At 25.6% G+C, this 26,994-nt stretch overlaps 4 protein-coding genes and 1 long non-coding RNA gene across 8 annotated transcripts in view; 3 read left to right on the forward strand and 2 right to left on the reverse strand.

Moving 5' to 3' along the window:
• The first annotated feature begins 80 nt into the window (after positions 1 to 80).
• LOC127291078 (nuclear receptor-binding protein homolog) lies at positions 81 to 11,063 on the forward strand. 3 transcript variants are annotated; one of them, XM_051320001.1, is made up of 11 exons: positions 86 to 743; positions 3,182 to 3,268; positions 4,464 to 4,688; positions 4,866 to 4,996; positions 5,134 to 5,228; positions 6,141 to 6,224; positions 6,299 to 6,586; positions 6,666 to 6,825; positions 7,277 to 7,463; positions 7,774 to 7,893; positions 8,010 to 9,607. In XM_051320001.1, the coding sequence occupies exons 1-11, from the start codon at positions 615 to 617 to the stop codon at positions 8,322 to 8,324; spliced, it is 1,821 nt and encodes a 606-aa protein (XP_051175958.1). In that variant the 5' UTR covers positions 86 to 614; the 3' UTR covers positions 8,325 to 9,607. The 3 variants fall into 3 exon arrangements, with proteins under 3 accessions (XP_051175976.1, XP_051175958.1, XP_051175967.1); XM_051320010.1 differs by lacking the exon at positions 86 to 743 and adding an exon at positions 2,944 to 3,014; XM_051320019.1 differs by lacking the exon at positions 3,182 to 3,268 and having other exon boundaries at positions 81 to 743; positions 8,010 to 11,063.
• A 400-nt stretch (positions 11,064 to 11,463) lies between these two features.
• The window catches only part of LOC127291056 (uncharacterized), a 107,499-nt gene continuing 91,968 nt past the window's right edge, over positions 11,464 to 26,994 (reverse strand). For both annotated transcript variants that reach the window (XM_051319968.1, XM_051319977.1), the window contains 16 exons: positions 17,625 to 17,689; positions 17,132 to 17,291; positions 16,910 to 17,052; positions 16,498 to 16,702; positions 15,876 to 16,037; positions 15,398 to 15,679; positions 15,031 to 15,282; positions 14,560 to 14,726; positions 14,320 to 14,466; positions 13,956 to 14,238; positions 13,666 to 13,875; positions 13,352 to 13,502; positions 12,979 to 13,201; positions 12,784 to 12,913; positions 12,593 to 12,710; positions 11,464 to 12,418 (listed from right to left, as the gene is read on the reverse strand). In XM_051319968.1, coding sequence (XP_051175925.1) covers positions 11,643 to 12,418; positions 12,593 to 12,710; positions 12,784 to 12,913; positions 12,979 to 13,201; positions 13,352 to 13,502; positions 13,666 to 13,875; positions 13,956 to 14,238; positions 14,320 to 14,466; positions 14,560 to 14,726; positions 15,031 to 15,282; positions 15,398 to 15,679; positions 15,876 to 16,037; positions 16,498 to 16,702; positions 16,910 to 17,052; positions 17,132 to 17,291; positions 17,625 to 17,689 — 3,474 coding nt within the window. In that variant the 3' untranslated portion in view covers positions 11,464 to 11,642. The remainder of the gene's footprint in view (positions 12,419 to 12,592; positions 12,711 to 12,783; positions 12,914 to 12,978; positions 13,202 to 13,351; positions 13,503 to 13,665; positions 13,876 to 13,955; positions 14,239 to 14,319; positions 14,467 to 14,559; positions 14,727 to 15,030; positions 15,283 to 15,397; positions 15,680 to 15,875; positions 16,038 to 16,497; positions 16,703 to 16,909; positions 17,053 to 17,131; positions 17,292 to 17,624; positions 17,690 to 26,994) is intronic.
• On the forward strand, positions 11,671 to 19,129 carry LOC127291134 (uncharacterized). The gene is made up of 9 exons (XR_007844543.1): positions 11,671 to 11,815; positions 11,900 to 12,025; positions 12,260 to 12,472; positions 12,530 to 12,747; positions 13,383 to 13,531; positions 15,408 to 15,662; positions 16,507 to 16,679; positions 17,109 to 17,289; positions 18,981 to 19,129. It is a non-coding gene; the product is annotated as an uncharacterized LOC127291134 (long non-coding RNA).
• LOC127291125 (uncharacterized) lies at positions 18,533 to 20,958 on the reverse strand. Its single transcript, XM_051320052.1, has 2 exons — positions 20,538 to 20,958; positions 18,533 to 19,341 (listed from the first exon to the last, which is right to left on the reverse strand). Exons 1-2 carry the CDS (start codon positions 20,585 to 20,587, stop codon positions 19,005 to 19,007), a joined length of 387 nt encoding a protein of 128 aa, XP_051176009.1. The 5' UTR covers positions 20,588 to 20,958; the 3' UTR covers positions 18,533 to 19,004.
• Positions 20,443 to 26,994, forward strand: part of LOC127291096 (electron transfer flavoprotein beta subunit lysine methyltransferase-like) — a 34,852-nt gene continuing 28,300 nt past the window's right edge. Inside the window, exon 1 of the mRNA XM_051320030.1 lies at positions 20,443 to 20,591. The gene's annotated coding sequence lies outside the window, so the exon portion shown is untranslated. The remainder of the gene's footprint in view (positions 20,592 to 26,994) is intronic.

Raw genomic sequence — 26,994 nt, forward strand, 5'->3', positions numbered from 1 at the left:
ATTTCTATTTATAAACAATAATATTTGTTTATAATGATAGTTTATAATTATTTTTAATTGATAAAACAGAATAATAAGTCGTTTGTGTTAGTTTGCTATGAACTCCGAAGGTGACGCTGATAACGGTTCATCAAAAAGGGGTGCGGTGTCGAATCGCCATACTGGGATGGCGTACGTGACCAAAGACATAGCGACAGCACGAAAAATGAGTGGCAGTGTGTGTCTATTTCGCTCATAACAAGAGAGATTTTATTTTGACAGTGAGATTTGTGAAGAGTTCGCGAGATGTCCAGTACACCACTCAAGCCTTGATCTAAACCGAAAAGAGTGCATCCAACTTCGAGACCGTGTAAGATCAGAAATATCGTATCTCGGTTTCGGTGTTCAGATTTTTGCACTGCATGTGTCACTGTAAAGTGAGTGAAGACGTGAATCAACTTCAGTGCTTAACACAACTCTACACGATATCTCAATACATAATCTGTTTCTTTACGTAAAACGACAATTTGCAATAGTGTGAGACCCCTAATGCAAAACTGAAGTGCGTCGCACCGATGTGCCTGGTCGCGTCATACTTTTCGGTGGTGTTCCTTTAATTAATTCGCGCGTGTGTGATGCCCGGGAGTCGTGCCAGTACCGATCCAGAGCATAAGTCACCGCGAGAAAGTGGTGAAGATTCTGAAGATGAGAGCGAAATCCTGGAGGAGAGCCCCTGCGGGCGGTGGCTCAAACGCCGGGAAGAGGTATTATAAATTTCCATGTTTTTATGGCTTTCTTTTGATATTTAGCAGAAATCCTTGTCCACACGCTTTGTCTCCCTGCTATCAACAGGAGGTCGCTATCACGTTGTCAAATTTATTTCGTGGAAAATTGAATTTGCAATCTCGTGAATCAAAATATTAATCATATTGGAATTCAAAGAGATATTTCCTGGGATTACCCCTTATAGATTGCCTTGTTTTTGCAGATTTCCATTCATCTTAGTTTTTCCTCTTTTGGTAGAAATTTTCCTGTTTATACTCGATAGTCTAAATAAAAAAAAGTTTATAGTTTAAATTAATTAAAGTTGTTTACTCGAATCTTCAATTAAATTTCATTTTATTAATCTTGCAAAAGAAACTGATAGAATTAAAAACGATACTCCAAATTGATTGTTAACATTTTTGGAGAACATTTGAGAATCAATATTGCAAAATGAGTATTTTTTTTATTAATTCGATTGGCATAGGCAAAAGAAATTTTTTTTCACTGATCATTGCTGTATATTTGGATTTTGACATCTTAATTGGCGAATAATTTTGACGATTTGTTATATTGTATTTGATTTTCAAGCATTCAGTATAAGTTTGCTGGTATTAATCCCGATTATTCGATTTTTTGGTATTTCAAATAGAAAAAATAAAAAAAAAAAGTAGTGAGAACTCAGGTTAGGTTGAAAACCAGTTTGAACATAACCTCTCATAGGACAAAGCGAGAGATTTCATGAGATTCTGAAATTGTGTGTGAGGAATTTTGTTATACGTATAGGATATCAAAAATAATAAATATTTTTTAATACTTTTTTAAATTATTCAAAAAACAAAAACTGGTTTGTTGTTGTTGTTATTATTATTGTTCTCTTGTGGAGGATTTCAAACTTTTAAGTAAATTTATATAATTCTTTTAACGAGACTTTTAATTTAATTATTTACCTAAATTAGTTTTATAAATTGATTTTATTAATTTAATTAAGGATTCAATTTGCTTAATTTTTTTTATTCTATTTTCACTTGTTTTTAAATCTTTTAAATTGTTGAATTAATATTACAATTTCGAATTAATTAATTATAACGAAATATTAAATAATTAGTTTGTAATATTTATATTGATAACATATTATCTCATTTTCGATAAACAATTCTTGACCTCAAATTAGAAATTAATAAAGCTAATTATTTTCATATATATATATACAATCTATAAATATAAAATCACTTCTTTTTTTAAAATGTTAATATAGGTATAAAATAAACATTTGAAATATATGTACATAAATTATAACAGCTGATTATCATAGAAATATTTGCCATAAAGCAAATCCTTAATCTTATCTTAAAGTCACTTTTGCTTTGCTGGGGTTGAACATTTATTCAGATATTACGTATATATATACACATTCTTGTTTCAATAATTTTTTTTTTAATTCATTCATTTTACTTTGCGAAAAGAAATATAACCTTTGCACTACTTGTTGAAATTAAATTAAACTAAATTGTGAACTAAAAATAGTTCAATATATATGCACAAAAGTAAAGACCTCAATGTATATTATGTTCTTAGCAATCGATTAATTATTTATATTTCAATAATAAACAAACATTTGAATTTTAAATTATTATTATTTTTTTTTTTTTTATTAAAATTGAAATTTATTATTATTAATGAAAAGTATATAAAATTCTAATTGAAATTTATAAAAAAAATTTTCCCTTTGCATTAAATTTATTATTAAAATTTGGACAATATTGTAGACGCAGTTGATTTTCATCTAAATTTAGTACCCTTATGTAGATGCATTTTTGGATTTATAGAGAAGTAAATTTGCATATATGCTGAATTTATTTGGTCTACGTTCTTGGCACTGGCGATTCACTTGACAATTTCATATTTTATGCTAAAAATAAACAAAATAATTTGCCTATTGAAATGTCTGCGAGAAATTTTTCAATTTCCAAAAAGATTTTCAATACTATAAGAATAATAATTAAAAATTTTTTTTTTTTTTTTAATTCTAAAATTATCTTTTTGAAAAATTTGAATAATTTTCCTTATATTATATACAGAGACTGAGCGATATAAATTAAGAAAATTTTAATTATATACAAAATATTGAATGACAGACATAAATATCAATGAAATATAATATTTCTTATTATGTTTACTGTAAATATTGACAGAAGAATATTTTAAAGTTCTCAGTTACAATGTATCCATTAGACCCTAAAGAGTGTAGTCAAAATTTTTCTCCTCCAGTGGTAAAATTTTTTTATTTGGAAATTTTTATTTTTTTTATTATTCTTCACGTGTATTCAAAGAAATTTAAAAGAATATCTTTTCTAAAAAAAAAAAAAAAGAAAATAGTTTTGCTGAAAGAAAAATCACAAGTTCGTAATACATGAAATTTGTCTTCTTGACATTTTAGGTCTATGTAGGTACAAAGCATTCCTTAGGAGACGGCGCTAACTTTGCAGTATCAAAACTTGGTGAAAATGAAACTTCTGAAATGAAGGTATGTATTGCAGAAAAAAAAAATGAAAGAAATCATTATTATTGTCTCAAAAACGAACTTGTGGTTCATTAAATTCATTTATATTCTCTCACATCAATATCAAATAATATATATATATTATTCTCGCATGACAATATGATATTCAAGAATAGTTTGAATACATTATGAGAATTTATAATATTATATATATCTATTTTTTTATAGCTCTCATTATTTTTAGTTTATTTCAAAGTCATTTTCATTCATTAAAATAGTTTGGTATAATAATTAGTTTAATCACTTTTTTTTGACATTTGACTTTTCATTTTTATAAATACAAAATTTACTTTAGTTAAATGTTCATTTGATATTTTAGTCAATCATCATGTCTGTTTATAATGATATATAAACCCTATTCTGTATATTGTCCTATCTCCCCTCCTGAAATTCTTAGCAAGGTCACATTCATGTAATGGCAAATGGGCATGAAATCGTTCCAACTATGCGCTCTAAGTAAAGCTCATATAAAAGGATGATTACTATTTTACAATAGATTTCCTGAAATACTCAATTATTGTCACCATCATCGAATCATTTTCTTTTCTTTTTTTTCAATGAATAATCGCAATTATTCTTTTTCTTATTTTATTAATAGATTAATTTTTTGAAAGCGGACAAAATTGACAAAAGTAGAAAAGAAATGATTTTTTCAAAAATGATGATTTAGAGGGAAGAATTCTTTGGGAGAATTAATTTGAATTTGTTTCTGTGAATCTCATTTTAAATTCAAGGATTCTTTTCAGAAAAAAAGAAAATGGGACCAAAAAATTGCGAGAGAAAAAAAAATCGTTATAGCGAGAATAGAATTTATTTCTATATTGAACAAAAATTCAAATTTAGAATTTAAATCTCTTTTTTTAAATTTGATACTTCATTTTAATTTTTTTTTTTTTAGAGGTCATTCGGAGAAGTTTGTAATAATTTATTGTGCCTCTTGTGAAAGTTTGACTCAATTAATAAATTATTATACAAAACTTTTGTCAATTTTATACAGTCACTCATTATTATTTTTTTTTCATAATCTCATTTTTATAATAATAAATTAATTCAGACATTTTGAATAAATTTCAATTAGATTTTATTGTAGATAATAATTTTTATTTATCATTTTTAATTTGAGATATTAATAAATTGTGTACCTTTTTTTTGGACACAGGTTGAGCAACGGGACGTTCCGGGCATAGATTGTGCCTATCTGGCAATGGATACCGAGGAGGGTGTGGAAGTTGTCTGGAATGAGGTGCAATTTTCCGAGAGAAAAAATTTTAAAGCTCAAGAAGAAAAAATACAACAGGTGTTTGAAAATCTAACGCAGTTAGAACATCCAAACATTGTTAAGTTTCATAGGTATTGGACGGACACCCACAATGATAAGCCACGGGTGAGTCATATATTGCGTGTGTTTATTAATGAACTATAGATTTTAAACTAATACATATATAAATAAACGTTTTAGCTTATGTAAAATATTTCTTTTCAAATTGCGCGACTTATTTAAATTGAATTTTTATTTGCTTTTGTTTGATTATTTATTCTTTTATTTTTTAATTCAATATAGGTGATATTCATCACTGAATATATGTCTTCTGGTTCGTTGAAGCAATTTTTAAAACGAACAAAACGAAACGTTAAAAAGTTACCTCTACAGGCGTGGAAAAGATGGTGCACGCAAATTCTTTCTGCATTAAGGTAAATTTAATTTAATTTCTCTTTGTGGAAAATTTTTAATTAATTTTTATGCTAATTATAAATATTCTATTAAATATTATTTTATAATCTAATTTTCATAAGAATTATCTTATTGAAATTCTCGAATTATTTTTCAGTTATTTGCATTCCTGTTCTCCACCTATAATTCATGGAAATTTAACCTGCGACACTATTTTCATTCAACACAATGGACTAGTAAAAATTGGTTCAGGTTAGTAACACCTTTTTTTGATGTATCTTTATATGGCAAAATAATTTTTTTTTAAATTATTTTTCGTTATTTCTTTTCGTTGTTATGAATGCAAAACGTCGAAGAGTATTAAATTCATGAAAATTGAAGCTCCTTAAGTGTTATGTACAGCACAGCGTGTATGAATGAAATTATGTGGTCCTATCACGGTCGCTTGATACTTTCTCAATCGCGTCATATCACTCGATATATAATATATAACGTGTGGGAGAGTTAAACCGGATTTAATTAAATACATATGTCTCAAATTTATAAAATTAAAAAATTTTATTATTGTTCTTTTATTTTATTTTTTTTTTGTCAGTGTATTTATAAATTTTTGTTATTGTCATTCGCAATTATATAGACACGCGCAATTCGAATGAAATAAGACGCAATATTTCAAGACTTTGCCTTTGAGCTTTCGATTGATAATATGCATTAAAATAATAATAATAATAACGTATATTACTTAATAATCATAATCGAAAGGAATTCGTTAAACAAATATTTATGAATATTCTTTTTGATAGCGATTGAATTTAATTTATTTGACGAAAATAAATTACGATCTTTATAATTTCTAACGAAAATAATGTGAAGAAGTTAAGATCGGAAAATGAGAGTTTAATCCACTAAATTAACACCTACCTACACAGTGTATATATATATATCGCGTAATTTTTCCATTTAGAATGATTAACGAGACGCATGAATATTACTCTAAAAAAAAAAGTCGAATGTCTAGTGAATTGAAATTTTAAATAACGAATTATGTGAAAATTTTTTGTTTAATTAAATTTTAATTTCTAAAATACTTTTTGTAAATTTTTTAAAGAAATTACTGAATATTTGTTTTATTTTTTAGATATTGATTTTAATTTTTGATTTCAGTTGCGCCTGATGCGATTCATCAGCACGTGAAAACTTGTAGAGAAAACATGAAGAATATACATTTCGTAGCTCCCGAATATGGAAGTGAGTATTTTTAATTTTTATATCAATTATTGATAAATCGAAAGGATTAAAAAAAACTTTTTTCTAATTTACAGGTTCGTTAACACCGGCAATAGATATTTATTCATTTGGTATGTGTGCATTGGAAATGGCGGCGTTAGAAATTCAAGGAAATGGCGAGAGTGGAACTGTTGTCACTGAGGAAAATATTAGGAAAACAATAGAATCATTAGATGATGCTCAACAAAAAGACTTCATTAGTAAATGTCTTCAATCGGATCCACTCAGTAGACCGAGTGCCAGGGAATTATTATTTCACCCTGTCCTATTCGAAGTCCATTCGCTCAAATTACTTTCGGCACATGCCCTTGTCAATTCAGCCAGTTAGTTATTAATATTTAAAAATGTTTAATTTAACTTTAAAAATTTCTTGAATTTATAAATTTTGTTGTTTTTTTTCAGCGAATATTTCGGAAACTATAACTGACGAAGTTTTGCAAAGGTTATATGGACCCGATACGATAGTTGCTGAATTACGATTTAAGAATCGGCCTCCTCAAGAGATTCGATTCAGTGATATACCAGTTGCTGAGAAATTAGAAAAATTTGTGGAAGATGTGAAGTAAGTGAATATTTTGTCATTTATTTAAAATCGATGATGAAGAATTTCAATGATTAGTTAGTATTTTTTTTCAAAGTTTCATTTATCAATAACGACATAAAAATTTCAAATTAATTTGAATAATCATAATTTCAGGCTTCACAGTTTTTTCTCCTATTCCTCTATTTTACAAAATTCCCCTTTTTTGCCATTTTTATTAATATTTCCACTCCTTTCCCCTATTTTATCGAATGGGATATTTAATAAAAATCCAAACTTGAACCAAAAAAAAAAAAAAATGACAAGCCTCGGAATTTTTTTTTTATACTGTGAAACTATGAAATTATGAAAGAAATTGTATTAAAAATTAAAAAGAAGACAAAGAAGAAAAAAGATAGTTTTCAATTATCACTGGGTGTAAAAATTTTAGGCGCTGAATTTTATAATTAAATGCGACTCATTTTTTATTCAGATATGGAATTTATCCTTTGACTGCATTTGTCGCGAAACTTCCGCCTCCCGCTCGTCCGAGAGCAATTTCGCCTGAAGTTACGGAATCTGTTAAATCTGTAACTCCAGAACCTTATGACGAAGAGGCTCGTAGAGTAGTCAATATGATGTGTAATGTGAAACCGAAGGAAGACAGTAATGAATTAAATGTAAGTCGATTAAAAAAAAAATTGCACCATGTTTTTTTGGTTTGTAAATTTTTCTTACAAAAAAAAAAAAAATCCCAAAGAAAATTTTTCTAAATGAATTTTCTTGATAGTAAAAATTTATTTTTGTGTTTTATAAATTAAGTAAGTAAAATTTGTTATCCCTAAAATTAATTATAAGTAAGTAAAATTATAATTTATTATTTTTGAAATTGAAATCTTGGTAAAGAAGGTTAAAGCCCAAAAGTTCCATAGGCCCTTTCTTTATTTTTTCTATTCGTTAATTTTGTAATTCTTACCCTTTTTTTTTTAGATGACCATATTACTTCGAATGGACGATAAAATGAATAGACAATTGACTTGTCCAGTGAGTCAAACGGACACTCCAATGCTTCTCGCTCAGGAACTTGTACATTTTGGGTTTATAAATGATGTAAGTTTCCCCCGAAAAAAATATTTATTTTGAAAAAAAACAGGTACTGTGATCATTTTTTTTTTTTTGTATCAAAACTAATTTCCTTTTTTTTATTGAATTTCATTTTTTTGCAGGTTGACAGAGACAAAATAGCGAATTTAATTGAGGAAGCATTAAGATGTTGTTTCAATAAACAAATGATGACACCAGAAATATTGTCATTGTCAAATCTTCCTTCACAAACGTTACTGTTACCGGGTCCAGAATTTCCACGCTTACAAGATAATAATGATAATACAACAACAAATGCCGGCAATGCAGTGACAACAAGTAGTGATAGTGTGTCAAGCATCCCGCCAAAAACCTCAGGACATTCAGAATCAATTAATAAAATGAAAATTTACCAAGACGAAGGAGAACCGCCAACGATCACTGAAACTGGCAGTTAACCATCGAGGACAATTGGTAATTCAGTTCACTGTGCCACTCTGCACGCCCTTTGTATAGACTGGCTATGTATTTTTATATTTAAGTAAATTTAAAAAATAGCAAGAGAGAGAGAGAGAGTGTGTGTGAGAAAAAGAAAAAAAAAAAACGTGAGAAATCGTTTCGACTGAAAGTATGTAAAAGAAGAGAGAGAGGTGGAGGGGTGCCGTGGCTGTATTACATTTAAGCATGTTTACATGTGTGTGTTTGCTATGCAAATCAGTGTGAATACATTGTTTTCATTTTTCTAAATCGTCTAAGGGAAAAAAAATGAACTTCCAATTTGTGTGAATGTGCAAAATCGAAGGGCTTGAAAAAAAAGAATAACAACGATTTCGATTTAAGTTTAAGATATCTAAGAAGCCCAATGAAAAAATGAATAAAATATGTTATTTTTAATTGTTTTTTAAATGTGCCTCTTTTTTTTCATAAGTTTCTTTAATTGAAACTCCCGCCAGTAATAATTGAAAGTCCCTCCGTTGTATCAATTTTAAGTATACATAATATTTTAATCCACTTTCGAGCCCTTTGATCAATATTATCAGGTTTTCTCTTTGGGTCTTGACAAATAATTCAGAAAAAAATCTCTAGAATAAATAATTTCGATTTAGAAAAACAAAAAAAATAAATAATAGAAAATTTAAATTATTGATTTATTATTATTACAATTAGAGAATTTTTTCAATGGAATATTTGTTCTCACCTAGAATTTGTCAATTCGAACGACAGTAACGCCGCTAATAAATGCTTATGTTTCCTTTATCGCGAAATTTAATCGTGTTTTTGGAATCTCGCACAAAAAAAAAATGAAAGAGAAAGAAATTGTTTCTTGTAAACAATTTTTTTTTGAATTTCACAGTGGAAAAAATAAGACTTTCGTCGAAACGCTATTTTAAACAAACAAAACAAAAAAAAAAAGCATTATTTATGTAACGTCGACTCCACTGACCAAAGTTTTTAAATGAATCAAACCGCATTATTGAGATGATTGTATTTATGTAAACAACGTGAAACTGGAATTACTTTATTATATTATATATATATATATATATAAATATATATTTCTGATCTGAGTGATTACAGAAAATTTTAGGAAATACGTGTTCGTCCGACTATTTTTGACCAAATAATACGTATAATAATTTACGTATTTTATTTAAATTAAATTATTTCTAGCGACGAGAGATAAAAAGAGAAAAAAAAAGTTGTCAGGTGTCAGTAAATAAAATGCCATACATTGATTTTATTTATAACTTCATTTTTGTATCATATTCATTTTTTTTTTTTTTTTTTTATAAATATAATTTCATTTCTTTTTGCTGTGAAGAAATTAAATTTTTAATGGCATAAAAGGAATTTATTAGGTTCTTAAATTAAAGAATTATTAAATATTTCAAAGATATTTAATTTATTTTTTATTATAAAATTTTAAAAAAATTTTATTATATTCAAAGTTTTATTTTGAAACGAATCTTTTAATTAAAAAAAAGTATTTCAAAGCAAAGGAATTAACTAATTTATTATTCAAAAAAGGAGAAAAAAATATTGTATTTACGTAAAAACGTACGAAATTATCGATAATTAGTAGAAAAAATTTTCTTTTTTACAAAAAGCATAATTTATTACTATTTTTCGATTTAATAAAATAATTTTTGAAAATGGAATTTAATAAATTCCTCTTGTTTTTATTTTATAAGAATTGACGAGATGTTAAACAAAGAAATAAAAGTGTAACGAAATTTTTCACTTATGCGAATAAAAATTTTTGCAACTGTTATAAATTTTAACTTTTGAAATATAAGCCAAAAGAAAAATAAATACGGACGAATTACGAATTGATTTTCTTTTTCTTCTTTTTTTTTTTGTAATTCTCAAATTTCAAGCCTCAGATTGCGATCAAGATCCAATATCATAAAAAAAAAGATCGCTGTGATGTTAATAGACAATGTGGTCGTTGTGTAATAATTGCTGGATTGAAAAAAAAATACAAGAAACATGTTTACGTGATAGCTTCGAATATAAGTTCTTGATTATTTTACGAGAGCAAAACAATCAGGAAACTAGATACAAAACAAAAGAAAGAAAATTATAATTCTATGCAAAAAAAATATAAAATTTTTGCAAACAAAAATACAATTTTTCAAAATTAAAAAAACAATTTACAATGTAAAAAAAAAGAAAAATGAAATGAAAACTTGTAGCATTATTGACAAAAAAGAAAAAAAAAATATCAGGTAATTTTTGACCTGCGTCTTTTTTTTTCTTAATTTTTAATGTGATTTAAATAATAATCACACGGTGATTAAGCCTCGGATGAAAATTAGCTGAAATCTTTGTAAATAATTTATATTTTTAAGAGAGTCTGTTGGACACAGAAAAACTAGTCATATAGCTATATTCGAGTGCTAATGAACTAACACAGACCTTGTTATTTTTTTTGCATTTATAACACGTGCTTGGTCAAGAAACTGCTCCAGTTTTCGTACCTTGATTTAATAAAAAGAAAAAAAAAGAAAATATAAAAAACAAAAAAAAAAAGAATCACCTACTGTGACGCATTTTACTAACCTTTACTAAAGGTAATTATTACCAACACCATAAACTTCGATCTTAAAATATGTAAGTAGGTTATATATAATAAATATGTATAACTTTACAGTAAATAAAATTATAACGAACCAGGTAAAAAAAAAACAAAAAGAGTACGACTGAAATCATGGATATTATAAAAGGGCTGTACAATAACAGTGATAAATAAATAATGTAACTCGAATAATTCATTTTTTTATTTTTTAGAAAATCTTTTTTTTTTAATATTGTCCCCTATTTCTTTTTTTTTAAATCAAGGTAATTTATGTAATAAAAAAAAAAAAATTATAATTCGAGGGTTTAGAAATTAAACACCTTTGATTTTTATAAAACTCTTATATAATATATCATCTGGGAAATTTTTTTTTGCACATTTACTGACTAAAAATTACATTATAAATCAGTCTTAATTACAATATTCTCATTCATATCTCGAAGTTTGATTTTTTACTCTACACTTATTTTTTTTTAAGATTGTTTCAGATCTCTTTCTCGAAGCGTATAAAAATTTGATTTGATGATTTTTTTTTTCATAGAAAAAAGAGAGATGATGAGAAAAATGTTAATAATTATATAAAGATGATGATGAAATTTTACATTATAATATATGAATGAAAGATAATAAAGAAATTTGTCAAATATATAATTATTATATATATATATTAGAGAAATAATCGAACGATCGGACAGAATTATGTTTTCTCTTCATTATTCGTTTGTGTACGATTGAGCAGATAATCAAGATCATGAGATATTCGATCTAACATTCCACTTGCGCTGTTCGTTTCACAATTTAATAATTTAAGCTCGGCAATTTTTTCCTCACCATCGGGTTGCTTACGTTCCATGGTGTTTGCAATGTCAGGTATAACAGTAACGTGTTCTATTTTATTATTTACAAGATCTGTATTATTTACGTTATTTAACAATTCCACTTCACTATTTACAGCTAAAGTCACATCGGGCATTGAATTTATTCCTATTGTTGTTGTTTCAACGTCGGCACTACATAAAATTGTCGTTGTCGTACATTCAGATGGTGTGACACTTTGCGATGGTAGACAAACTTGAACAGGTATCTCTTGGGATGTTGAAAATTTATTAAAGTCACGAAATGTTGTACAACATTCATTCATTGTTGTATAGCCCTCAGGAATATAAGAAGAATCAATCAATGAATGTCGATTTGTAAAATTTGTATCCAATTTTGTTTCTTGATATTTACGTGGACTTGTATTGTAATTCTCAAGATTTATATCGTCAGTATTGTCAATACGAATCTCGGGTAAAAATCTATTTTTCACCATAGGGACGGAGGAAGACTTTGGATAAGCAATAATCTCGTTCATATAATCCCTCATGTCAAGACTACCGGCCGCTATTCCACGTGATTCACGATATTTTGTCTCAGTGAGTAGATGCGTTGGCGCCAAATCATTTTCAACTTCGGGATTCATTTTCGAGCACACTGGAAAACAATTATTATTATTATTATTATTATTATTACTTTTATTAATATCAGGTAATTTAATATTATAATTTCTCTGTCTAGAGAAATTTTCATTTCATTTGTCCGCAGGTCTTTCCACCTAATTATTTCTGAAGAGTAATTAAACCTTAAGGGGAGGGCTTGTGAAAGTACCTTTAATTTGATCAGAGATGCATTCCTCTTCAATGCCTCCTTTATGCCTTGCTTTACATTTGGAAATCAAGCACTTGAGCTCATTGCTTACGACATACGTCATGAAAATAATGAATCCCTGCTCAGAGAAGGATCAACATTAATTAAAAAAAAAAGTGAGTCAAAAATTATAATAATAAAAAATTACAAACCAACAACGCCGCCGAAACTGCAAATGCATAATGAAAAATAATTGATGATGAATTTATATAAAATACCGATGATGCCTCCATAACGATAATTCCACAAACAATAACAGTTGTTCGATGAACCATATGAACACTAAAAGAAATTTTTTTTTTTAATTAAAACATTCGTTAATAAAAATCTATAAAATAGTTGTTTACCTTGATATAATAGATTCTTTTTTTACAATACTTCTTTTAACGAGAGCTTGACTTCTAAGTAACACTCCACCGTATAGTAAACCAAAAATTAATAGCATCATTGCAGTGCAAGTTATAAATATATTATAGACACCACTACCGAAAATTAACCACCATGATTCATGTCGCCAACCTGCACTTTTGTGAATTAATTCCGTTGCTAATACTGATAAAATTGGAACACCTGAAAACAAAAAATCACAACAAAATTTAAATATACAATAATTATTATAATTTTCAAATTTTAATATTTTACTGACATTACAAAAAAAAAACAAAGTGAAAAAAAACAATTGTTCACAAAAACATTTAAATTATAGTTATTAATATTCACCGGTAATAACGGCAATTACTGTTGGTTGCAGGTGGTGGCTAGGACGGACGTTTGTAAGCTCGGCGTAAATGATTAGCGCTTGAGATATTGGCGCTGTCATAGCAACGAGGAGAAAAGTCTCCAGACTTAATGCCACGATAGACCAGGAACTCTATAAAACCATTGAATTTGTTTATTCTTGTGAGTATTACAGAGAAATAGAAAATTAATTTTTAAAAAAAGTATCAATTAGCAATACAATAATTTACTTAATAGAGTAAACAAAAAAGTAATTAAATTTGAAAAAAAACAAACAAATTAATTAAAATTATTACCTCGGGAATATTATTGATCACTGCATAAATGAACATTCCCATTGCCGCAATAATTGCAGCGCAACATTGTAATTTAAGAAAGTTCAACCATGTACGATTATTCCACCAAAAGAGTCCGATAATCAATGAAGAAAGTAGACATTGAAGTAAACAACTACCACAGCCAAATACCACAATTAATGGTGTTTTCTCACTTTTCAATTCAGTGATCTGTTAGAAAATTTTCAAAATAATCATTTTTTTTTTTTCAAATTTTTCTCTTTATAAATTATAACAAGAAAATAAATTACTTTAGTCGCTTGAGATGTGAGAAATACGGCAAATATTCCTGTACTTGGACATAAACATTGAACAGTTCTTTCCTCTGACAATGGTGTTAGTGAGCAAACATTTAAATCCCATGATCCAGAATTATCATAAAAACCACACGAAACATTCCACATTGATGTTTGATTACTTAAATGACGCATTTGTAAATCCACCCAAATATTGTCTGTATCTTTTGGAAAATGATTCGAGGCCGTTACCATAATTACACGTGAATCAATACGATATTTTAAATCGCTTCCGTCTCTGAAAAAAAAGAAGAAAATTATTAAATTAGAAATTTCAGAAATTAAATTTTAAATAATATAATTAAAATAAAATACGTACTCGAGTTTCTTTTCGAAAATTCCTGGCATGAGATGTGTTAAATTTCGAAAAACAATAACACTACCAGTAACAGAAAAATTGGCAGTTGAAGAAAATTGTTTTCTTAATGATCGAATTGTAATTTTGTCATCATACCAATTTGGATATCTAATTAATAAAGAAAAAAAGAAATTGCTTGAAAAATGTATTGAAAAAAATTTAATTATTAAAATATTTATTAAATTAACATTGAATATTTACACATAATTGTCGGAAGGTACAATCATTGTCCAATAATTATTTTTCATTTGTAACGATTGCATATCTAATATTAAAGACGACATGCTCAAATGTTTATGAGCATCTATTGACTGTTTAGTCCAATGGGTCAAAGTTCTCTGAGTCAAGTGCTTTAAAAGATGTAATTTCTGAAACATATTCCCCGACAAGTATAAACAATATTTTAATAAATAAAACATGTGATGATAATAATAATATTATTGCGTAAACAAAATATTATTAAAAGTTTACATAAAATATATCGTAAACAATATTTTTTTTTTCAAATTTAATATTAAATAAACGAGAAAATATATTCGATTTCAAAAAATATGATTTTTATACAACAAATTATAATTATAATTTTTTTGAATAGTAAAAAATATATCAAATTTTGAGAAAATATTTTCAGTTTCAAAGAAAATTAAAGTAATGAATTTTTATTGAATTTACCTGTTGATTGTATATCGCACTTTCTTCTTCTAGAATTCTATTTAATATTCCAATCATAGACTCTGCCGAGTTGGCCAAATCTCTCGTGTCATCAATATTAAATTGATATAATTCTATCTCGGCGAGGATGTTTAAAATCCGATCACCTTCACCGGGATAGAACGAGGATGATCGATTTCGTAAAATGTTCCAGAATTCATTTATTGTTTCAGAACCAGTTGTATTTTGATAACCGAGTGTTAAACTACGAAACTGGAATTTAAAAAAATAAACAATTTTTTAAAAAAAATAAACCTTTTGAAATAATATTCATTATTTTAATTTATTCTTCTTTTTAGTAATTAAATAAAATAAAAAAAAATGTTACCTTGTTATAGGTAAGAATTAATGGTTCATAGAGGCAATTGGAAAAATCAGGACTTTGCCACCTCGTTGAAGTTGCATCTTTCATTGAGCAAAGCCTCGAAGCATGACGTCCAATAAAATGTCGAGGACAATCAAGAAGTGCTTCTGTTCCAGGACCAGTTTCGGACCATTCTAAGCCCCAGGATTTTTCTTTTTGACAAAGAGGAATCAAAGTTCGATTCACAACTTCCACACGAACTGACATTGACCTTAAGGCAACGTTACAGGTATATATTGCAGATTTCTAAAATTGAAAAAAATGATCTTTCAATATGAAATGTTTTTATTGAAATTTTTTTTTTCCTTTAAAAAAGAAACCTCTTTCTCATAAAAAAATTGAATTTCTCTTAATTGAATTTCTATTTTTAAAATTTTCGAATTTTTATTAAAAATAATTTGATTATTAATTTTTTCAATATAGATGATAATAAATTTATAACCTGAGCTTTTGTAATTTTTAAAATACTTCCGGCTGGATAGAGATCTTCCCAAACTTCACTTCCTGGTTCTAATTTTAAAAGAGCTCGATTTTTCGTCCAGCCAAAACCAATTCCAAGACTTCTCATATTTGGTGTAATGCACATCAATTTAATGCTTCCGCCCTTAAAAAAAAAAAAAAAATCTTATAATTCACTAATTTATCATTGGAATTTATTTTCAAATAATAAGTAATATTAATTTTTTTTTGAAGTAAATTTAAATTTCTCAAAATGTATACTAGTTTCAATTTTGCAAACTCTCTGATTAAAATAGAGAGAGAGAGAAATGATTTTAAATCCGAAAGCATTAAACGTTTTGGGGATGCATTCAATTTGAAGCTGTTGGAAATTTATTATCTGAAATTACGGCGCATTTGGTTTAAAAGCCATTGCATTTTAACAAATGGAATGTAGGAGGAACCCAACTGGTCTCAAATTTTCCAAATTAAATGCCTTTACAAATTGAAAAATCATTTTATAATTGGGAGTAAGATAAATGTTATTGTTAGCGAGTTAATAAAACAAGAGATGAAAGAAAAAATATATATATATATATATATATTAATTCTAAATTTATTATTACCTTTTCCAGTGTCACACTCATTGGAACAACTTTAACGTCCGATTCATCTTTGATTTCAATATAAATACTTTTACATTGCTGCATTCCCCAATCGACAACTTGACACGTATATTTTCCACCGTCGAGAAGAGTTGCCTTGTCTATTGTCAATAAAGACGTATGCAAATCCGATCCATCATTTGGTAAGTGTCTATACCATATTTCTCTATAAAAAAAGGGTAAAGAATGTATAAAGTAAAAATTAAAACTTTTAAATTAATTTTTAATTTTTTTTTTTCATTTGAGAACAAAAATTTTAATTTAATAGAAAAAAAAGAATTTTAATAAAATATTTGAAAATTATTTAATTTTAGTTTCTTAAAAATTGAAATTTTCTCTCTCCTTTTTTTATTTATTTATTTTTTTTTTTTACCTTGTGGCTTTGCTCATATTGACAAGCATATTGTCCTTGTACCATGTAAAAGCAATATTATAACTTCCCTGTGCAACACAAGATAAAATGAATTGGTCACCCAATCGCACCTGATGCTCGTTCACTTGGTTGATACGTAAGCTCTAGTGAAAGAAAAATTGACACTATAAAAAAAAAAAGTCATCTTCTTTATTTACAGCGCCTTTAAATATTTTACTACACCTTAAGTCTGAGTGATGGTTTCTGCTGAAAGGTAAAGTGTGTGGATTCAAGAGTGATTTCGTTTAACCGTCGACGTTGAACGAGACGATTAAGTGCTTCTCGAATTTTATCCCCATCATGTGAGTTGCCGAAAAAATGAAACGTCACTTCCGATGAAGGTCTGTAAAAATCATTTTTCAACATTGTGAAAATTTACACAAATACACGAATTATTTTTTGCATGAATTTTCTTTTTTTTTTTTTATAACAATAAAAACTAAAAATTTAATTATTTAGAAAAAAAAAGTTTTTTTTTTGCTCAAGAAAAATGTTTAGCTTGTTTTATTTATTTTTAACTAAGAAAAATATTTCTTTAAATACTAATTTTTAATTTCTTTATGCGAAAAAAAAAGTTGGAAAATAATTTTTAAAAAAATCAGAGTATTTTTAAATTTTGCTAAAAACAAATTTTCGATTTTCATTGTGATTTTATAATTTTAGTATACCTACTCACGTCACGCTCAGGATTTTTAAGTCCTCCATTGAAGTGATACTAGCATTCTTTAAATATTTTGTAAGCTGCAAAAAAGAGAAATCTAATTTTAATAATCTATTTTCATTTTTCTGTTAATAAAATTTTAATTTAAATACCTTTTAATTATATATTAATAGAAAAAAATTTTAATTAATAAAATAACTACTTAAAAATAAGCAAAATAAAACAATTGAAAAAAAATATAAAATTAAATAATTAACAAAAATCAAGGAAAATTTGAAAAAAAAATTTCAAAAATGAGATTGTTAAATTCTAAAATATATACTCAAATCGATAAGCCACATATATATAAGTTGTGTCATAAATAAAGTTTTATGTTCGATTTTTATGTCAGACACATACGAGTGCAGTGTTTATGTCAATATGACAATATTTATTGGTTCAATCGAAAGCTTTTGCACTTTGGGGAAATGGAGCGAACAATTATTAATATTCTTTATTGCACAGTTATTGCAAATATTTTCACTGCTAATTTCGAATAAATTTTCATGTTAATTCATTTAGCGACTAACATATATATATATTTCAAAAACAATATTTTACAAAATATATAATTATAGATATATATATTATTTTCAAGAGTCATATTAATCAGAGCATTTCATTGCTATTCACAAAGGTCATATTTATTATGAAATTACGTTTAAATTCTTTGTTCTAAGTGAAAAATTTTTTCATCTTTTAGATTTGGAAAAAAAAAACGAAAAACAGATTAAATATTTTTATAATTTCTAATTTTATCATAAATTTCCATTTTTCAATAGAGAAAACTGTTTGAAAAAAAAATACATTGAACTATTTAAACTTTTGACTGACGCACATGAACTTGATTTAATATGAAGAAGGAAAAAGAAAAAAGTCGAAGATAAATTAATTTCATTTATTGATACAAATTACAATACAGTAAATAAGAAACTTAAGAGAAAAAAATAGATTATTTTTTTTTAAATTTCTCTCTCTCTGAAGAGAAAAGAAAATTCTCGGCGCTAATAATTTAACCAAGAATATTCAGAGCTTAAATTGTCGTGACATAATAAAAATGGAATTATTTTCCCTTTTGTCAGTAGTAAATCTTGACAATTCGTATAGATGCGCTTTTGCGCCGCGTCATATAATCAAGAACTTGATAAAGCTTCCAAGATCCTTTGACAGATTGAAGTAACACTTCTCTGCGAGCGACTCAATCCTTGTTTAGAGGGGTCAATTTTTTTTTTCCTCCTCGTCATTCTTTTTTTCCACACAACTCTCATCATCATCATCATCATCTCAAGAGAAAAACTTCGCAATGTTGAATTTCTTCAATTTCTTTTCCAGAATATCCGCTGTGGTACTTAAAAATCACTCAGGAGACTCCAAGAAATATGGTTCATCGGATGTAACTAGAACGCAGGATAAATCTGTTGCAGTTGGACACATCATATTTTTCAATGTATCCTTAGAGACACGAATAACTTCAATTCCATTCTCACGGCAATATGCTTCCAACAATGTAATTTGAAGATGACTCGCCGAATCAGTTTGTCCTTCATTTGGTAAAAAACAAACGCTACTTTGACATTTGGTGCTGGAAACTTTCGTTGTTGCCAAAACTCGTAACGTTGGCAGTAAGCCGCATGTGATTTTTCTTTCCGTTGACATCATATTGCGATTCTTTTTTCGCTTCCACAATTTTGTTCTGTAAGTATAATAAAATAGAATAAAAATTAATTTCACTGTATGTGTTGAGAAATTTTTTTTTTTTTTTTTTTCATATATAGCGGAAAAAGTTCATTCAAGATTGATTCTCTTGTGAAAAATCTCTTCGTGAAACGTCAAGTGGCATATCCAATTTCCCGTCACATTGATTTTTAGTTAAAATTTACGATTTTCTCTGTCACATTTATTCTTTTCTAAAGTGATATTTTTTTTTTTGCAATTTTGCACTATTTCAACTAGATTAAATTTAATAAGATTCGATTGAAATATTTTAAAAAAATAATAATTATTTGGAAAATTATAGTTTATTTAATCCAATTTTTTACAATTTAAATAAAAAAAAATTTATTGAATTTTCAATGTAAATCGATTTCACTAATTAAATTTTCTCTTGAATTCTTGATAAAATTATTAAATTCTCAATGGGTAGTTATAGAAAATTTTTAATTTTTATTTTCAATTAACTATTAATTTATTAATGATAAAAATTAATTTCAAAAAATTTATTTTTAATTTAATTCTAAAATTCGGTTTAGTTAATTTTTTAATACATTTTTTTTTTTTTGTAAATTCAATTCGTATTATTTATTTTATTCCATGTAGATTTTTACATTTATTTACAAATCCTTACTAATTCAATTAGTATTGTAATTGTTAATTTCAATTTTAATTGAAATTCTCAAGAATATTTTTTAAAAAAATCTGTTTATGCAAAATATTTGCGAAAAAAAATCTTTCTAGGGAAAAAAAAGAGATTTTTTGCAAAGAAGTCAATTTTTTTTTGCATAACTCAATATTTCCAAATGTATGATTATTTCGAGAATTTTAACATTGTCATCATGATAAGAAGATATTAAATGTTAAGTAGAAAAGAGATTAATTTTAATCTTCTTTCCACACTAAAACATTATAATCTTTATAACAATTTTAATTATTATACATTGAAAGTTGTTTCACAATCTGATGCAATATATTGTCTTTGGAAATTTACTATTGAATTTTTTTTAACTATTACATTTTTTTTTACAGGTATTGAAAAAAACAAATTTCATGAAAATTCAAAAATAATAACCAAGTTGTTAAAATGTGAGACATCAACCTTGAACTACTATCATAGGGGAATCACAGCACGCGCGTGATCGATTCTTCAAGTGTCTGGATTTGAATTTTCCTTACCTATCAGCAAAAGTTGTGAAAGGCATGCACTGTACTTCCTCGCAGGTCATATTGGTGAGTAATTTTTTTTTCTCCTTTAACGACGTTCTATTTATATTCAATTCACAGCAGCAGCAGCAATTGCACTTGAGATAAATTTTTAACGACTTGCTGGACTTGATTTTTCAACAAATTCCCAGTAAGAAAAATTGGTTGAACAATTTTTTATTTTTTTGTTGAGAAACACAAATTTTCAAATTCCAATCACTGAATGTTGAAAAAAAAACAAATTTTTTGCAATACACTTGAATAGCACTGAAAACTTTTTCTTTTTTTTTTGTTTTACTGAACACACGTTTTATAAGCAAAGATACGATATTGAATGACCTCGCACTTCTCGCGCTTCGCTTTTATTAACTCCTCGATCCCCCCCACCAACGTAATCATCGTCAACAAGTTTCCAAGTCGCGGTGAATTTAACATACGTTGAATGCTACCACGAGCCGCGCGCGCGGTTTATTTTATATATATATATATATATATATATATATATATATATATATATATATATATATATATATATATGCTGAGTTCCTGGTATCTTGAGATATCCCATGGATATGGGGAAATACGCGGACTATCGCTGTTGGAACGTTGGGAATCAGAATATTCACCTCCTTTTGCTCCATTTCGATCCAACGTGACTCATCTTTAATCTTGTGGAATGCCTTTTTTCACTTTTCATTAAAATAAGATAATATTAAAAGATAAAAAAAAATCATTGAACTCATTCACAAAACCAGATTTGCAAAGAAAATAATAATCTCATTTTTTTATATCAATGTCTCGTGAATGCTCATTGAAAAAAAAGATGATAAAAAATTGGTAACACGTGCAGAGGATTGTTTTTGATGTATTATGATGGACAGTGAATGGAAAACTAATTTAAAACGATCACTTCCAAGCCTTCAAGGCATTTCTTTTTTTTTTTTCTTTCTTTTTTGATTGATTGTAATTTTAAAGGATTTCGTAATTTATTTTTCAAAGTTCTTTTTTTTCTGTTTCGCTAAAAGTTTTTATCAAAAACGTAAATTTTGAAGGATTATATAATATATAGTACAATTATAGAGAATTTCTTTTTGGAGCTTTTTTTTTTACAAATTAATTAAAAATTTTTTTTTTGTCTCTAAAACATTAGAAAAAAATTTGTTTTTATTTCAATGTAAAAATTTCCTTATACATGAGGAAGTAGAAGCAAGATTGGAAAAAAATAATTGGAATTAAAAAATTCAAATTCTCAGTGTATTTGGAAAATATTTTTTTCAAAAATTGTATCGCAGATGAGAATTTGGAGGAAATTTGTAAAAAGCTTACTGCTTTAATTACTATTATAATTTCCGGGAAAAAAAAATTCTAACCAGAAAAATCTGTTTTTGAAATATTTGTTTAAAAAGAATTCTTTTTTTTTAAATAATCCAATTTTACATATTATTAAAGTAAATCAATTAATTATGTAATTAACGTTTTTATCCACTTTTGTATTAGATTTATTACTTTTTGTGTTTCCTTTTTCTGTCTTTAGTTGTTTCCTGTTAAGTATTAAATATATAGTTATTTACAAATGAGGAAAATCAAACGCTAAATACGCAGCATTTAAAGAAGGAAAACACATTTTAAAATGAGATAGTATTAACGTAACGAGGGGATTTCTCTAAAATAAACATTTCTTGGGATTCCATAAACTTTATTCCTTTTTTTATTTTTACTTATATTTTTATTTATTTTTAATTATTTTCAATTATTTTTAATTATTTCGTTTTAATTATTTATTAACTTTTACTTTGTTTAGTTTAAAAAGTAAAAAAGATGACAAAAATTTTCTATTCTAAAAATAGAATTCTTTTAAATTAAATGAGTCATATTTTTAAAAATATAATTAAATTTTAAAAAGATAATCAAAAAATTTGTGGAAAATTCAATTTTCGTTATCACAGAGAAAAAAAACAAAACAAATTTAATGTCAATTTAAGAGGATCCATTATATTAATGATTGGTATATATATCTACATTGATACAAGTTTTCTGATTGGGTTTTGAAATGTAGAAAATGAAATCCCCGCGAGTGGTGAAAAAAAAAATATTTCCAATCCAGTACAGTAGTAGAGGAAAAGAATGGACATACAATGGAATTCCCGATAAAGAAGAATTTATGAACGACTCTTTATCGAAAAAAAAGAGGGAGTTAGACAAATATGACAAATACACTGAGAATTTAAATTTATTACACTCGACTATATGTCGATTATTATTATTGAAAGTAAAAAAATTGGTCTCTTTTCTTTCTTTGTTTTTTTTTTTTTTTTGTTTTTGACAAATCAAATTAGAAATAACTGTTGAAAACATGTTTTCATTTCAAAAAACTAACATTAATATTTGTGAGCTTACGAAATGTGTATACGATAAAATAATAAACTGTTATTATTTTACTTTTGAAACTGGGAAAATTGAAATTTTTATCTACAATATTTGTTTTTTCCTTAATAATTATTTTTTATTTTCATTGAATTTATTTAAGAACTGTTTTTTTTTTTTTATTTGTAAATTACAAAGTTAATTTTTTTGATCAAAGCTATTTTTTCATTTAAAGATTCTATAAAATCAAATGAGGAATAAGTCAACTGTTAAGGAAAAAACTGTTATTATTAACTCGGAAAAGACTGAAAGGTGAAGGAAAACTTTTTCCTCTAGGAAAAAAGAAAGAAATTATGAAATTGAAAATTATTACTTCCATTGCAAAGTAAACATTTTTCAATTATATGTAAATGGATATCTATTTTTTAGATTTATAATTTTTATATTCTTTTGTTAAAATTTTTCAATATAGTTTTTTTTCGTTTTTATAATTTTCTATTTGGGAAAAATAATTTTTATATCCTTTCAATTTTCGGTTTTTTTTTTTTTTTTTTTTTTTAATTTTCAATTTTGCGTCTTTAGATTCATTAAGGGAAATAATATCAAATTGTCTCCAATGAAACTCATTTATCTTAAGAAAGATGAACATGGGAAACCTGAAAATGACAAGCACACACTAGAATATTACAGAAACGCTTTGTCATTGACTTTGTCTCCTTTTCTCTTATCAAAATTTTCATCTATTGCCATTTGAGAAAACCCTCGAGAGTGCTTTTAATCATTATTTTATTAAATTTAAAATAATTTCAGTTATTTAACAAAAGAATTTTTTTTCTTACAAACGAAAATAATTGAAATTTATTTTAATAAAAATAAATAAAAATAATAAATAATAATAATTAAAAAAAAAGAATGCGAAACAATTTGCGAAAAAAGTGATATTCAAAGAGAAAATTTTTAACCTTATGAAATTAATTTCCATATTTTTGATGAAAAATTGAAAAACATTTTTTTTTTCTTTTTTAAAGCCATTTTTCTGTTAAAAGTATTTGAACGATAAAAATGTTCAAATACATCATATTTTGTAAGTTACGTTTGTTCGTTCGATGCGAAAAAAAAAATATATATATATATATGAAGTTTGAGGCGATTTAATGTGAATCTATATCACTGACGGATTTTTTTTTTCTTATTGTTCGCAATATATTACTAACTTCCATGACACTCCTATATAAAATGAAAAATTCATGATGTGAAAAGTAGAGTTTTCTAAAACATCAACCTTCCTTTATAATGTCAATTTTTTAAATGAGGTGTCGCTAAGATTTATAACATATATACGATTTCACATATATGAGGTATATTCTCCATATTATTTTTATTGTAAAATGCTCTCTTGTTATATTGACAAAAAAGAATATAATAATAATAATAACAAAATTTAAAAAAATTTTGGCTCCATAAAATGCAAATGATAAAATTATTTAGTACTGATGAAATGAATTTTAATTATTAAAATATGAATTATTTGGGTATTTAACTATTTCCCATTTTTTTTAAACAATTAAATTGTATAAAATTAAAAGTCCAAATAAGAAATGTTTTTATTAATATTTCAAATATTAACTATTCAAATAATTTTGAAAAAAAATTGTTTTTAATCTCAAAGATAATATTTTTTTTCCATTTAATTTGAAGAAATAATTTTTATTACTTTCAAATTAGACAACATTTCTTTTAATTAAAAAACATTTTTAAAAAATTTTTAATTATACATATATAAATAAATGTACCTGCCAATAGTTAAATTCTATTTGAATAAATGATAATTAAATAAAAATAATAAATAATAAATAATTTAATAAAAAATTATATTATTTAATAAATTATATATAAATTAAAATAATACTTGAATTAAAAAAAAAAATTAATCAATTAATTAGTTCAATATTAATACTATGTTGCTAATTTTTGTGCAATATACTTGAAAAATTCAATATTAAATTCTTTTATCGTAAATCTCTATATATTGATATATAAACTGATTAAATTCTATGAAAGAATTTATCTATAAATTGTGCAATAATGATTCACAATTATTATCAAGTTCTTTCTAGGAAAAAAAAAAATTAAATTTTTTCGCTTTCTATACAATTTTCAGTAAACATTTATCGTTATCTTGTAATTTTGATAATAATTTTCAATTTTTTTTTTTTTTTAATAATTATACAGAAATTAATGCCAATAAAGCGTATGATATTATAAAATTAGCAATATTATAAATAAAAGAAAAATAAAATAATGAAAAAAAATACCGTTCATTAATAAGAAATGTCAACTTAAATAATATTATAAATGTAGAAATGTGTTCAATGACTTTTCTGTGAAGTTGCCTTTTATATCGTAACACATTGACTGATGAAACTTTCCAAAGGTGTCTGATTGTTACATCAGCCTTGCGTCTATCATTATTATATACGCTAAAAGTAGACACAAATTGTCTATTTTTAAAATCAAGGCAAATCATCAATGACAAAGCAAATTATATTGAAAAGGGAAAAAATTAATTAGCCTCTTATTTCCTATTATATTTTTCCGCATATTATGCTCAGTTAGGAATTTTTCCTTTTTTTTCATTTATTTCAAAAAATATTTCCAAAAAACAAAAAAAAATTACTCAATAAGTTTATATAAATTTTTTATTTCCTCAATAATTAAAGGATTTTTTTCGCTCAAAAGAAATTCGAAAAAAAATATTTTCGAATATTAAATAAACAAATTTTTTTTTTATTGAAAAAAAAATTATTTATTTAAATAAAGTATAGGGGCACTTTTTTTGATAAAGAACTTTTGTTTTATAAAATAAAGTAAAATTTGATAATAAATTATTTACTCTTACATAATTAATTGAAAAAGCGGAAACAATCATTTATATATAAAAGAAAAATCAGATTAAGACATTTTTTTTTTTAATAATCGACATTGATTAGTACATTGTTGATAAACGTACAATCAACCAGCGTTGAATTAGTTATCCAATTAACGGTACAGTAAACATCACTTTCATTAATTAATTATATATATTACTTTGACGAGAGGACTCAGGGCGTCAATTAAAAATTATTGATTAAAAGCGATTATAAAGCTCGAAATATCAAATGATTTTCATTCAAATAATTATTTACCAATATTAGTCATTTTTTTTTATTTATCATATAAAAAAAAATTAATATATAAAATTATTTATTAAAAATAATATAAAATTTATTTTTATATTTTCTTCAAATAATAATATATACGTTGCACCTAAAACAATATTTGTTATTGAATTCTTTTTTTTTAACTAAATTTTTTTACGGTAAAGATAATTTAACTAACTGAAAAATTGACTGTCAATCAATTTTTTTTTTTAATATTTTTTACATTCTACACCTCGCGTCAGTGAATCAATTTAACTTCATATCTTTTAGAATTAATTTGCGCTATAAAAAAAAATGTTTCATCAGAAAATTTTTTAGAGCATTTAAAAAAAAAATTAAACACCAATTATTTAATTGAAATATAACAATTACGCTATTGTAGCAAACAAAAAATTTACTAATTTACGTAACGAAACCTATCAAATTTGTTAAAATTTTTATTTAATTTTGTTTAATTTATTTTTAATATTTAAACTAAATTTATTTTTTCCTTTATTATTACTGAATAATTACTGATGGTCAAATTTTGAAAAAAAAATAAAATTACCGGCACAGAAATCTATCTTATCTACTGATAGTAAAAAATTTTGAAAAGTTAAAACATAAAAAAATTACCGGCACAGAAACCTACCTTATCGACTGATGGTCGGTAAGGTAGATTTCTATATTGGTAATTTTTCAGATTTTCATTTATTTAAAAACCTGTTTTACCATCAGTCGGTAAGGTAGATTTCTATATCAGTATTTTTTATATTTTCATTAAAAAAAATTTTTTTTAGTAAGCAATGTTATTGAAAAAAAAAAGTTGAACCGCTATTTAAGAGCAAAGACACAATTTTAATTCAGTAAAATATCTTGTTACAATG

This window comes from Leptopilina boulardi, unplaced genomic scaffold, assembly GCF_019393585.1.
Source record: "Leptopilina boulardi isolate dan_hultmark-lab unplaced genomic scaffold, ZJU_Lbou_2.1 LbouV2_1, whole genome shotgun sequence".
NCBI lineage: Eukaryota > Metazoa > Arthropoda > Insecta > Hymenoptera > Figitidae > Leptopilina > Leptopilina boulardi.